At 38.7% G+C, this 15,067-nt stretch overlaps 1 protein-coding gene across 5 annotated transcripts in view; it reads left to right on the top strand.

Moving 5' to 3' along the window:
• The window catches only part of polk (polymerase (DNA directed) kappa), a 79,828-nt gene that overhangs the window by 35,120 nt on the left and 29,641 nt on the right, over positions 1 to 15,067 (top strand). For all 5 annotated transcript variants that reach the window (XM_052019239.1, XM_052019240.1, XM_052019241.1 and 2 more), the window contains 2 exons: positions 6,860 to 7,012; positions 11,314 to 11,445. In XM_052019239.1, the coding sequence (XP_051875199.1) occupies positions 6,860 to 7,012; positions 11,314 to 11,445 (285 nt within the window). The remainder of the gene's footprint in view (positions 1 to 6,859; positions 7,013 to 11,313; positions 11,446 to 15,067) is intronic.

Below are 15,067 nucleotides of genomic sequence, written 5' to 3'. Positions count from 1 at the left end.
GTGGTAAAACTTTGGAATTCTGTACTCAGAAGCTCAGTCATTGAGTTCATTCAAAACTGATAGAGTTGATGGAAATTAAGGGATCAAGTGATGTGTGGATAGTGCAGGAAAATGGAGATGGAAGATCAGACATGATCTTGATGTTGATGGAGCAACCTTGAAGAACTAGCTGGTCCACACCTACTCCTACTTCTTATTTTCCTATATTGCAGTGGAGTGATGGGTTTGAATTTTGAATTGAATAGTTTGGTCAAAAGACCATTAAGCACCCAGTGGAAAAATGGAATGCAGTTCAAACTTGTAGTGAGCTTCACCAGAAAATAATAGGAGGTCAAAAATGGGTAGGACACAGAAGTTGAGGATCATGAATTGAAGTGGATCGTTCAGGGTAGTATCACAATAGAAATGTTCAGTAAACCGATACACAATCTAATTTTGTCCTTAAGTTGAATAAAACCATGTTAATAGCATTAGATGCGGTAAATCCTGTAGTTGGAAAAATACAAGTACAATCTCTGTGTATGGTGGGTGTGTTTGGGCTAATAGTGTGGTGAGGTTGGGGTGGATGGAGGTAGGTTGTTTTGGTGGGGCAAAGTACCCCAGCTGAGAAAAAGATCATGTCTGTTATGGAAGCTGGTATGGTCTGACCAGGTGTGATTATGACAGTACAACTGGTAGAAAGGAATGGAGTGGTTAGATGAAACAGTGACAAGAAATGTAATCATATTAGTTGTGGGTGTTGTTAGATTTGCAGTTGACATCAGTGCACACATATCCCAAAGACATCTGTTTTATACTTGAAGGCAGGAAGGTACGTAATAAGACATCCAGAAATAATTCCAACCATTCTTAGCAATCCTACAATTTTAAATTTGGTTACTACTAGCTTAGAAGATGTAATTTGTATAGAAATATTTGCATTCCAAAATGAATGACATAAAACAAACTCCAAGATTTATCTAGTAAATTATTAAAATGCTTGGTAGCAAGCGAATAGTTTGTAATCTTGCAGTTGAAGGGTATGTTCAGTAAATTGTTGTATCAATTTAATAAGCTTCATTTTGGGTGCAATAGCATTGTGATTATATCTCTGGGATAATAGTTCAGGACTGATGACTGAAGAAAGGAGTTTAAATCCCATTATATTAGTTGAAGAATTTAAAACTATAAAGTCTTAGAGTAATACAGAACAGATAAAGGTCCTTTGGCCCACCATGTTCATGCCAACCATCAACTATGCCAACCATCAAGGACCTATCTATACTAATCTAATTTTACCTGCAGTTCATTCCAGATTTCAATGATCCTCTCGATTAAGAAGTTCTTCCTCTGATCTCTCCTAAACCTCTTATTCCTTGCCTTAAGCCAACGTCCTCTAATTTAAAATACTTCTGTTATAAAGTCATCGATTAATACAGCACAGAAAAAGGCCCTTCGGCCCAACTCATCTATGCTAACCAAGGTGCCACCAAACCTAGTCCCATTTGCGTTTGTCTGGCCCATATCCCTCTAAACCTTTCTTATCCATGTACTTATCCAAATGTCTTTTAAATGTTGTTATTGTACCTGCCTCAACTACTTTCTCTTGCAGCTCATTCCATAAATGCACCACTCTCTGTATGAAGAAGTTTCTCCTCAGCTCCCTTTTAAATCTTTCCTCCTCACATTAAACTTATTCCCTCTAGTTTTTGGTTCGCTTTCCCAGGAAGAAAATGTCTGTGTGCATTCACCCTATCTATGCCCCTCATGATTTTATACACCTCTATAAAAGGTCATCTCTCAGCCTCCTACATTCCAAAGAATAAAGTCCTAGCCTGCTCAACCTTTCCCTATAAATCAGACCCTCTAGTCTTGGCAACATTCTCATAAATCTTCTCTGCACTCTTTCCAGCTTAATAACCTCTTTCCAATAACTGTAACTGAAACTGTACACAATACTCCAGGTGTGACCTCACCACCATCTTGTAAACTGTAACATAATGTCCCAACTCCTATACTCAATGCCCTGACTGATGAAGGCCAGCATGTCAAACCCCCTCTTCACCATGCTGTCTACCTGTGATACCACTCCCAGGCAACTATGTACTTGTAGTCCTAGATCTCTCTGTTCCACAACACTCCTCGGGGCCCTACCATTGACTGTATAATTCTTACCCTGGATTAACTTCCCAAAATGCAACACCTCACACTCACCTGAAATGAAAATCATTTGTCAATCCTCAGCCGACTTACCTAGCTGATCAAGATCCCCCTGTAATTTTTCATCACTGTCTATGGGGAAAAGTTTCCAATTCTAAATCCTATCTATACCCCTCATAATTTTTAATATTTCTGAGAGGACCCCCTCAGCCTCCTCTACTCCAAGAAAACAAACCCCCAGCCTATCCAGATTCACCTCATAACTGAAATGCTCCATCCCAGGCAACATTCTGATTAATCTCCTATGCACCCTCTCCAGTGCAATCACATTCTCCCTTTGGTGAGCAGAACTGTACACAGTGCACCAGCTGTGGCCTGTCTAGTGTTTTATAAATTTATACCATAACCTCCCAGCTCTTCTATTCTATGCCCTTGCGAATGAAGACAAGTATCCCGTATGCCTTTTTTACCACAATTCATTCTCAATTTTGATTTTTCTTTTTTGAACTTTCCTTTGCAAATTTTCAACAGATGTACATCTTTTGAACCTCCAACCATTGTCTCAGTTCCATAACTATTGAATGGGGCCAAAAATCTTCTACCTCTATCCGTGCCACTCTGAAACTGTCTCTGTCTAGGTGTGTGCTGACAGGCCTTTCAGTGTTTCATTCTTTGCTTGGTAATTTGCTGAGGTTTTTCATGCCAGTAAAATGGGGTTTATCATTATTAATGTGCTGCTGCAGACCCTGGTTATGTATTTGGAGATGTGGAACAGCCGTAAAGATCAATTAGTCACTGGATCTTTGAAATGTGTAATGCTCAGTGGAATGGTCTTAGTGATTCCAACCAGCACTGACAATGTGGTTTCATGGTGGCAGTTAACAGATTTAGGTGATTATATGTGGTGTGCTTCTATGTTGTTGAGAGTTGTCAAATTCCAATAAAAGGACATTGGCATTTTTGGTAGTTAGCTTGTTCTATTAAAGTTTTGCATTCATGTGGAATAAAACCAAAACAACCTATAAGCAACTGTTTCCAGTAGGTGGCTGTGAGGGCTATATGTTATGCACTAATGTAATACAGAAATGGTGCCAATAATACTATAAACTATCATAAAAATCCATCTTATCCATGGGAGAAAAGTCTGCTATCTGTTCCTGGACTAACTTAAAACTCTTAAAACTGACCTGAGAAACCTTAACTCTACCTCGGACTATATTTTTTTCTCTCTCACAAGCTTGCACCAGTGTTGTTTATTTTTCATATGTGCAAGTTATATATAATTTATGTTACCTTAAATTTATGTAACTTATGTTTGTCCTCGATGTGTAACGTACTGTGCTGCAGCTGCAAAAAGCTCAATTTCGTGGCATTTATACCCTGTGCATGTATGCCTATGACAACAATAAACTTGAACTTGAATAACTGGGTAACTCTAACTCTGTTCTTGATATTACCTAGCAACCCATTCAATGCAAGGGAAAATAAATTAGGGCATTGGATTGGATTGAACCCAGATGGAATAAGAAATCCTTGATGAATTATGTCTGTAAAATATAAGATTTTGGAGCTATAGACTTAAATAGAAAAAAATTGCAGGTGCTTGAATTCATAATAAAAAACAGAAAATGCTGGATTAATAGTTGAACAATGCAGTTAGAGGGCACTTGACCCATCCTATCTAGAAGAACTATAAAGTTGGTTCAAATTATAGCTTAGCTATTCAGCCTGAGCCTGACTATATGTGTTGTGATCAGGTCAGCTGTATATGCTGATCAAACATTAGGATTTAGGTCAGGTCAGTTCAGAGAGTACCAGCTTGGCTCAGTACCTGGTCCAGCTTTGAATAATTTTCATAGTATAACTGCATGTGTCCTCTATTCTTAGTCAATAACAATATGCATGCAGTATGCATGTCTTTTAATCTGCTTTTCTGCAAACACTCCAGGTTGTCTTGGATATGGCAAAAGTTATAAGCTCAGGTTGGCTGTGACCATGTAGGGTCCTGGTTGGGTTTAAGTTTATAGCTGAGCAGGCTCTAGTCCCACGTCCTTTTCTTCCTCTCATGCCTCTTTTATTTTTTGGAATCATAGAATCATACAGCAAGGAAACAGGCCCTTCGGCCAATCATGTCTGCGCAAGCCATTAAGTACCTGTTTATACCAAACCCTTTTCCCAGCACTCCATCCGAGCCCTTCAAGTGCTCAGGAAGAGTGTTGTAGATTTCAACTAACCTCTGGGTGAAACAAAAAATTATCCTTGGATTCCTCCATCTCTCCTATCCCTTGCCTTGAATCTATGCCCTCTGGTTATACTTAACCCGTTGAGGGGAAATTTTTCTCACTATCTACCCTTTCTTGGCCCCTCATGATTTGGTATACCTCAATTGGATCTTCCCTCAGCCGCCTTAACTCCATTCAAAACAAACTCAGCCTATTCAGTCTCATAGCTGAAATATTCCATCCCAGGTAACGTCCTGGTGAATCTTCTTTGCATCCTCTGCAGTGTGGTCGCATCTTTCCTGTAGTCAGAAGAACACGCTTCTACCACTACCTTCCAGAACTGCACACAAGCTGTGACCTACTTGACTTTCTAACAAACAGACCGCAATCAGTGAGGATAGGCAGCAATACCTCCGGCATGATTATTCTCAAAACTAGTGCCCCACAAGGCTGCGTCCTCAGCCCTCTACTTTACTCCCTATACACTCATGACTGTGTGGCCAGATTCTGCTCTAACTCCATCTACAAGTTTGCAGATGATACCACCGTTGTAGACCGTATCTCAAACAGCGATGAGTCAGAGTACAGGAAGGAGATAGCTTAGTGAAATGGTGTCATGACAACAACCTTTCCCTCAATGTCAACAAAACAAAAGAGCCGGTCATTGGATTCAGGAAAGGGGGCGGTGTATGTGCACCTGTCTACATCAATGGTGCTGAGGTCGAGAGGGTTGAGAGCTTCAAGTTCCTGGGAGTGAACATCACCAACAGCCTGTCCTGGTTAAATCACGTAGAAGCCACGGCGAAGAAAGCTCACCAGCGCCTCTACTTCCTCAGGAGGCTAAAGAAATTTGGTTTGTCCCCTTTGACTTTCACCAGCTTTTACAGATGCACCATAGAAAGCATCCTATCTGGATGTATCACGGCTTGGTACAGCAACTGCTCTGCCCAGGACCGCAAGAAACGGCAGAGAGTTGTGGACACAGCCCAGCACATTACGGACACCAGCCTCCCCTCCTTGGACTCTGTCTTTACCTCTCGTTGTCTTGGTGAAGCAGCCAGCATAATCCAAGACCCTACTCACCCGGGACATTCTCTCCTCTCCTCTTCCGTCAGGTAGAAGATACAGGACCCTGAAGGCACGTACCACCAGACTTAAGAACAGCTTCTACCCCACTGTGATAAGACTATTGAACAGTTCCCTCATACAATGAGATGGACTATGACCTCAGGATCTACTTTGTTGTGACCTTGCACGTTATTGCACTGCACTTTACTCTGTACTGTTATTGTTTTTACCTATACTACCTCAATACACTCTGTACTGACTCAATGTAACTGCACTGTGTAATGAATTGACCTGTACGATCGGTTTGTAAGACAAGCTTTTCGCTGTATCTCGGTACAAATGACAACAATATACCAATACCATAACCTATCTGCACCTACATTCTCTGCCTTGGCTAATACAAGCTAGTATCCTGTATCCCTAATCCAGACAAGTGTGAGGTGATGCATTTTGGATGGTCAAATGCAAGAGGAAAGTATACAGTAAATAGCAGGATCATTAGGAGCATTGATGCACAGAGGGATCCTGAGGTGCAAGTCTGTAGATCACTGAAAGTGACAACATAAGTGGATAGGGTGGTAAAGTCATGCTTTCTTTCATCAGACGGGCATTCATAATAAAAATTGTAAAGTCACATTGCAGCTGCATAAAACTTTGGTTAGGCCACATTTCTAGTTGCCACACTATAAGAAGGATGTGGAGGCTTTGGAGATGGTGCAGAAGATTGGAGTGGATTAGCTATAAGCAGTGGTTGGACAAATTTGGATTGTTTTCTCTGGAGCGCTGGTGGCTGAGGAGTGACCTATAGAAGAATACAAAATTATGAGAGGCATAGATAAAATAGATGGTCAGAGTCTTTTTCCCAGGGTAGAAATGTCAAATACTAGGGGGCATAGGTTTAAGGTGGAAGGAGAAAGTTTAAAGGAGATTTGCGAAGCAAGTTTTTTGGACAGGGAGTGGTGGTGCCTGGAACGCACAGCTTAGAGGAGGTGGTAGAAGCAGATATGATAGCAACTTTTAAGAGGAATTTAGACAGATGCATGAACAGGCTGGGAACAGAAGGATACAAACCATGTACAGGCAAATGGGATTAGTTTAGATTGGCATCCTGGTTGGCGCAGACATGATGGGCCAAATATCCTGTTCCTGTGCTGTACAGTTCTATGTTCTAAAACTTTTCAAAATGTTGACCACTATTAATTTCATTATTCTTCTCTCCTTCAACGGGAACCGTTCCAAGTTCTCGAGTTTCTCCACATAATAGGTTTCTCATTGCTCATTTTAATGAGAGCTGTGAAAACCAAAAAAGAAAAAAAAATCTTAAGTAGAAATATATGCAATTTAAGCTTAGATTTGATAACCAAGAACATCGTCTATGAAATTCTGTCTAATTTGAATATAATATTTGGCTTGCTGTTTTAATTATCTAGGTGGATCGACTTGTGACTGAATTGGAGAAGAGCCGTGACCTCAGTCGCACAATCATACATATTGATATGGATGCTTTTTATGCTGCTGTGGAGATGAAAGATAACCCAGAACTGAAAGACAAACCTATGGCTGTTGGATCAATGAGTATGCTGGTATGGATCAAAATAATAATGCTTAGAATCTTATATTTTGCTGTATCAACAAATTATTGGATTTTAACTATATAGCTATTTGTGTGTGGATTATGGTTTTTCATTGTCTGGAAGAAAGGTATTAAAATATCTAACAGAGCTTAAAATACCTATACATTATTTAGATGGCAAGTTTTAGATGTAATATTGTAAGTTTAGTACTTTGACAAAACTGGAACAATGAATGGTATTTGCACTAACTGAATTGTGCTATTTATAAAAAAATCAAACTACACTACCTCCTGTAGTTCAGAGAATGCTGTTTCTTGTCAGTGTCAATATACTTTCCATTCAGTTTTCAAATTCTCTTCAGTGCAAGATACCAGTTTGTTTCTATATTGTGATAAACTTTGATTAATATGCAATAATATCTTGAGTGCATTGGCAAAGAGAATTCCATTACACTAGTATTATTTATAAACAAAATATTCCTGATGCAGAATTAAACGTGCCTCACAAGTGGACTTCTGTAACAAGAGAACTGGTCAAGGCCATAATTCAAAAGCAAAGTACTGCAGGTGCTGGGAATCTGAAATATAGCCAGAAGCTATTGGAAGTACTCAGCAGGTCGGGCAGCATCTGTGGAGAGAGAAATAAGAATTAATGTTTCAGGCTGATGACCTAATAAACATGACATTTCAGGTTTTGAAGAAATGTCATAGACTTGAATTATTCATTCATTTCTCTCTCCATAGCTGCTGCTTGACCAGGTATGTATTTCCAGTATTCCTTTATTTTTAGGTGAAGGCCATAATTAGACTGTGAAGAATCTTAATAACATTCTGCATTGTTTAAAAATGTCTAAAAATTACAAGAGTTGCATTGTCCTCTGTAATTCTATATCAGTTGTTGTCTTTAAAGCAAAACAAAGAAAATCTGAGACAATTCAAGATTCTGAGAATTCAGAATTTTTTGTATTTGTAGAATTCAGTTTGTGAAAAAAAGTTGTGGGTTTGTCTCCATAAATGCAGAGAATTGGAGTTTAAAATGTATAGACGTTGCATTGCATAACACCATATTTTTGTGCACTAAGTGATTAAAGTTCATTACAAATAAATCAATGGCAATGGAAAAGAATGTACTTCCATGAAACCCGCAGTCTGTGATTTTACTTTTTGTGGATCTTCCTTGTGACTGACTTACTAACATGGAGAAGATTGAATATGAGCTTTGGAAATCTGAAATAGAAACAGAAAATGTTGAAAACGCTCAACAGGTCAGGCAGCATTTGTAGAAAGAGAAACAGAGTTAACATTTCAGGTCAAAGACCCTCTATTAGACCTTAATCCCAATAATTGATTAAAGTCACAGATTTGAGGAGCTCTGCAAAAGGGGCAGAGCAACTGCCCCTTCTCTATTAGGGCTATCCATGTACTGGTCAAATAGCTCTTCTGGAAGTTAAAATCCCAGTATTAATTGGTATTACCTTGGTGTTAAAGGAAGTTATAACCCTATTACCTTTGCACATTTGTGTGAGTTGTCTAAATATCTGTTCCTCAACCTTCTGTTGACTAAAGGGAGGACTGTAGAATGCCTCTAGCAAAGTGATACCCTCTCCCTCATTTTTTTTTGTTTCTGAGTACTCTAATGGTTTCATTGAAGGAGTCTTCTAAGATATCCTCCCTCATTTCTGCAGTAATTGAATTCCTTAATTAACATTGCAATGTCACCATTTTGTGCATCTGCTCCCCCACCCCCATTCTATACCCTGGATGCTGGAATATTAACTTGCCAGTCCTTCCCTTTTTTCAACCATGTCTCTGTGATAACAATAATATCACATTCCCATGTGCTAATCAATGCTCTTAGTTCATCTGCATTACTAGTTAGACTCCTTGCATTAAGGTAGATGAATTTAGCCTTGCAGTACTTCCATGTGCTTTGTCACACCAATGTATGCTCTGCCTACTGGACTGGATTAATTTTCCTTCTATATTTGATGGTATCCCTCCCCAAAATACATATACTCTGTCTAATAAGTTTAAACTTTTCACAGTCGTACTAGCACACCATCCTGCATATATGTTTAACCCATTCCAGTTTGTTCAGGTCCCATCTTCCCCAGAAACAGTGCTAGTGATCCAAAAATCTTCCTCTGATACCTTATCCAAAAGCATATCTGACCAATTCTTCCAATTCCTATACTTGCTAGCACATGGCACTAGAACTAGTTTAGGGGTTCCAACTTTAGAGGTCTGCCTTTTTAATCTACTACCTAGCTCCCTAAACTCATGTTCAAGCATCTCATCCCTCTTTTCAAGCTATGTGATTAGTATCAATGTGAACAACAACCTTGAGTTGTTGAACTTCCCCCTCTAGAATGGCCTGGAACCATTCTGTGACTTTCTTAATCATGGTACCAGGGAGGCAACACACCATCCTGGATTTGTATCTATGTTAGCAGAAGCATCTGTCCATTCCCCTCACTATCAAGTTCATATACTATTGCACTTGGACTCTTGCTCCTCCCCCCTTGTGCATCTGAGACACCCACAGTATCATGACCTTGGTTCTGGTTGGACTCTGCAGAGATACATTCACTTCCACTACCTTTTTTTGACATTTCCCTGATGACCTGCCTGCTTTCTTTCCTCTGCGTAGTCGTCACGTATTCCTTGTCTAAAAATTGTGCTAACCATTTAATTCTCAGCCTCACAGATGCATTGTAGTGCCTTTAGCTGGTGCCCAAAGTCCGAAACACAACATTTAATCTGGTCAAGCTGGAAGCACAACATGTTTGACAATATGGAGTACCTGTGGTCCAGATATGGATGTGCAGGTGGCAAGAGAGATTTGGAATCCCTACGTGCTGACAACAGTACAACACATGGGACCTGAACTCTCCTGGTATACTTTTAATTTTGAAAGGGGACCTTAAACGTAATCGATCTCTGTTCCCACTCTGCAGTTGAAGTATAAAATACTCACCGACCATGTACCTGACTGGCACCAATGTCAGAATCTCCAACCAAAGTCCAATGTTGAGAAGTCCCACAGATCCTCCTCACTGAAGCTCCCCATTCACCAAGGCCCACACTCTGAGACTGCTGCACTATGAGTATTGCTATGAAAAATACCATTTGGTCAGCTGGTCTTACTGCCTGGGCTCGTATACTCCAGAGCTGAGAAGAATGAAAGGTGATCTCATTAAAACTTGCAAAACTGTAATGTGGCTCAACAGCTGCTTCCACTGGATGAAGAGTCAAGAACCAGGGGTCACATAATCAGAATAAGGTTAGATCATTTATGATGAGTCGGGGAGAAATTTCTTCAATCAGCAGTTTTGAATCTTTGGATTTCTTTACCCAGAGGTCCATTTAAGTTCAAACAAAGCAGAGTTCAATGGATTTCTAGATAATGTGAAACAAAAGATAAAAAATAATTTAGGAAATGGTGCTGAGGTAGAATATCAGCCATAATTTTGAATGTCAGAGCAGGCTTAAAAGGCCAGATGGCCTAATTCTGCTCCTAAACATAGTATTCTTATTTCTGGAAGAAGCATCAGAAGTCTTACTCATCCATTCTGCCTTTACTTCCAATTATTCTTTCATACTTGAGCAAGCACTTTAAAATTCTGGATCATTCTTCTTGCTTTGATCCTAGAGTTTTAACTCTTGGACTTTGAGGCACAGAGTTTTCAGTATTGCCTTGAATGGAACAAAAGGGAACAGACTTGTATTAATATAATATCCTCCACAGCCTCTACGCATCCTAATTCACTTCACAACCTTTTGTAATGTAATCATGGTTATAATATTGAGATGTTGGCAGCTTCTCTATTTTCACACAAGAAAGTCATACAAACAACAGCAAGAGAATTGAACCTGTGAATTTACTGTGGCCTTTTTTGCCTGATGATGGTGCTGCTCACAGGAAGCATATGTGAGCATCCAGACCTCCATAAACTCGTAGTTATGAAGTTGTTCTGATTAATAGACACTTGCACACTTTGCACTCGTTCTGCTTAAAAAGCAGCGGCACAGCAGATTTGCATTTTAGATCTTTTCCAAAAGAAATATTTATGGTCTTTTGGATATGATTATTCTTCGAATTGTTCAATTACTTTCCAGATATGCTTTAAGGTGTATTGTATCCAACAATTCTGAATGTGTGTTATAATTTAATAATTATATGTTTATTATGGAAATCTGCATATTTTTAGTTTTAAAGAGTTTTATGATCATTGTTATTAATTCCAGTAGATAGCTATTGTAGTTATCCTGAGAGTTGTTTATCTAATGCAATAACATTTATTCTTCTAGTCAACTTCAAATTATCATGCTCGGAAATATGGAGTACGTGCAGCTATGCCTGGTTTTATTGCTAAGAAGCTGTGTCCAAATTTGATTATTGTTCCAGCACACTTTGATAAGTATCGAGCAGTAAGCAAAGAGGTGTGTTTAATTTTCTGAAAATATTCCATTGTTTTGTTTATTGCTGCTTCTGCTAAGTTTGTCTTCTATATCTTTACAATACAATTACCATTGGCTTCCTTTTATTATTTTCCCATAATTTCGGGTATTTTACTTTTTATTTTCATTGTAGTTCTAAGATATGAAAATTTCCCAGCAAAGTGTCTTTGTTATATTTCTTTATCTTGCTTTATCTTTTGAGTACTAAATCCGAATAATTGTTGCAAAGTCCTATGCACATTTTTCAACCAATTTATTAGGAATAAATAAGGAACTTGTTCAATTTCGCCACTTGTTTACTCCCGCTTCAGTCATCAATCTGCAGAAGACACAAAACACTTGATGGTGCACATTTGGAGCTGAACTCCAAGGCGTCATTGATTTGTTTACTGAAGCATATGAGAGGCCCTTGCCTAAATATTTGCAAAATAAAGGTCATCTATCATCTCGCACAATACTGCTCCCCCAACAATAAAAGATTCACAAGGAGATCCTTGAATACCTGAACCACTTTGCACTTAGGATAAAAGATTGAGCATGTATAATGAAATTCACTATCACCTATAGTGCACCAGAATAGCCTATGGTCTTCTGAGGGAAAGTGATCAAAGACTGAGAAATCAAACGCAGTAAAAAAAACACTTGGTATGGAGGGTAGTAATGATCTCTGCCCTCGTGTAAATTCAGAGATATGGGCCTCATCAGCCACTTCCAAGTCCACAGAAGAATTATTGTCAACCCCAAGGGGATTACTGAAGAAAGAAGGAGGATTTAGTCCTGTACAGCAATAAGAAAAAATAAATTTCTATTTCCTTAGAGGAGGACTGATGGAGGTAGCATGATTGATGTAGTCTGCATGGATTTTAGCAAGGTTTCCATCAAATTTCCAAGTGGCAGACTGATCAAAGAAATAAAAGTTTATGGGATCCAAAACTGGCTCCGGGCAGGAAGCAAAAAGTTGTGACCCAAGCGATACTTCATGTTTGGTCAGCCTTTTGCTGTGACTGTAGATTCTAGTGGCTATAGAGTTAATAAATCCTTTTTTTCCCCCCTTCCCAGAGCCAATAACCAATTCTGGTCAGGAATGTATCTGGCTTCCATGTCTCTGTTCTTGTTACTGTGAACTGACTATGAGGAGACACGTGAAGATACAAGGAAGCCGTCATCTTCTTCCATGAAATAGTCAATTTTTGGTGGCTATTAATTTAACTAATGAATAGATGTAGTAGATTATGCAACACTAGATTAGCTTTGTTGAATGTATGAACCAACATTAACCACATTAATGTGGTACAATAGATGCATGTTTATTAATGCACAATTTTTTTGTGGATGTTGTTGTCATTCAGAATATAGAGATTTTTCTTGGCATATGACCGGTGAATGTTAATAAACAGTATTTTTTTTTACTGATCAGTGACCATGCCTTTTATAAAAGGGTTCATTCATTATTTGGTTGAAATCTTATTGAATTCCATACCTGGAAGTTCTCTAGGTTGGACCAGGAGATTTTTGCAAGTTATTAATGTATCTGGGAATTTCCTGAATATAAGACCATCTGACCTCTAACTGCAAGAGAACTCTGGTGTTGAAACAAAAGCTGGGGTTTTGCTATAGCAGGCATCTTTCAGTGTGCCTGAGAGTTAGAGTTAGACTTTTTTTTTCCACGTTCAGTTAAGAAGTTTTTGTGTGAAATTTACAAAAGCTGTGAGCTGATAATGGAAGGGAAATGTTTTATTTGGGAATAAAAAAAATGCAGGTGCTACAAATCTGAAATAGAAAATGCTGGAACCATCAGTAGGTCAGGTGGTATCTGTGGAAAGAGAAGCAGTTAACAATACAGTTCCAAGACCTTTCATCAGAACTGAGAAAGAGGCACTGCAGATACTCCATAATTTTCTGTTTTTATTTTATACTTTGTGTGGCCTTGTTGGACAAGGGAAATCTTCAATCTTTGATCAGTGAGATTTCAAAAGATGTTAAAAGAACAGGTGAGAAGAAAATTGGGTGAATCAGATTCAAATCTTGATTTAAAAAAAGACAACAATATGTTGGCAAGAAAACGTGGATTGAATTTTTTTTTAATTAGAAAGAGAGATAGAATAAGAAACATTTTAGCAGTGGTGGTAATGAGACTCCACACACTGGATAATAGAAAATGCTGGAACCACTCAGTAGGTCAGGCAGCAACTGTAGGAAGAGAAACGGTTAGTGTTTTAGGTCAAAAACTCTTTTTGTAAGAACATTCCACACTTGTAAATTGGTTTCTCATTGTCATCTCCCCTGTTCGCTCTAACGTTCTGAAATATTTTCTGACTCATATTCATGGCTATCTCGCCTGAAAACTTGTATGTATCTCTCCAAATGGGTTTCCACTCATAACTCTGCTCCAAAATTGACCTGACCAAGCTTTGAAACTAATTCTCAGCAATTATAAGCCTGTGATTCATACTTACTCTTTTATCCAGCTTGATGCTACAATCATTGTCTGTTTTCACACTTTTTTATCTGGTAAACAAAACAGAACAATTCTTCTAAATTGTTTCTTTCCAATCCAAACTTTCACTTCAGTAAGAGGCCCAAGGATCCATCCTTGGCTTCAATCTTTTCCTCAACTGGGTGGCATGGTGATGCAGCTAGTAGCCCCAGTGACCTGGGTTCAAAGCTGTCTCTGTGGAGTCTGCATTGATCTATCTGTGACTAATTGAGTTTCCCCTGGTGCTCTGGTTGCCCCTAATGTGTAGGTGAGTGTTAAAAGCTGGGGAAGGGGAATGTTGATGGAAGTGTGGGGATAAAATAGGATCAGCGCAGGATAAGTATAAATGGTTGTTTGATGCTTGGCATGGACTTGGTGGGCCAAAGGCCTGTGCTGTATGGCTGTATGATTTTATGAACTGCATCCATTTTCTGCCCTTTCAAATATTTCATTGTCACTGTGTTCTGATGTTGGATCAACCATCTTGTCCAGAGTTGTGTGGTTTCTCTAATTTGCAAAGAAAGAGTCAAATGGCTGGACCAAAGCCGAAGCAGTATGTGGCAGCTATTTTGTTCTCAAAACTGAAATACTTAACCAGTGATAAAGAATTGACTTTATTTAATCCTATTCAAATACCCTTTTCATTGGTTGCTCCATATTCTGTCAGCTTGTCTTCAGAGTTCCACTTCATAAGAACTTTAACTGCAACTTTCTTCTTCTTTTAAACCCAAAGGAAGGGAAGCTCTAATCTGCATTCTTGTCCCCCAGACAGTCATCTAACCCATTTTTCAAACCATCTTGACCATCATTAGAACCTTTGTCCAATTGGTAATAGCTATCCTGTTTAATTATTGTCAGATTAAATCATAATTTCATATCTGGTACTTCAAAGGAGCATGACATAAAATTAAGACTATTCCAGATATAAATGTAATTGTGGATATCTTGGTTGTTCTGGATAATCTGATGTTAACATCTCACAGAAGATATTTGTATCCCATTTTCATGTTCTTACTTCCCCACTTTTGACTAATTAGATTATTCTAATTTTCCCAATAATCAATAGAAATTGTATACTACTGACAATAGACTATGAATTCTCACAGTATCACATTAGATTACTTGCAG

The sequence above is a fragment of the Pristis pectinata genome, chromosome 7 (genome assembly GCF_009764475.1).
Source record: "Pristis pectinata isolate sPriPec2 chromosome 7, sPriPec2.1.pri, whole genome shotgun sequence".
Taxonomy (NCBI): Eukaryota; Metazoa; Chordata; class Chondrichthyes; order Rhinopristiformes; family Pristidae; genus Pristis; species Pristis pectinata.
The sequence above is the reverse complement of the archived record's forward strand: the minus strand, read 5'-3'. Positions and strand labels throughout refer to the sequence as shown.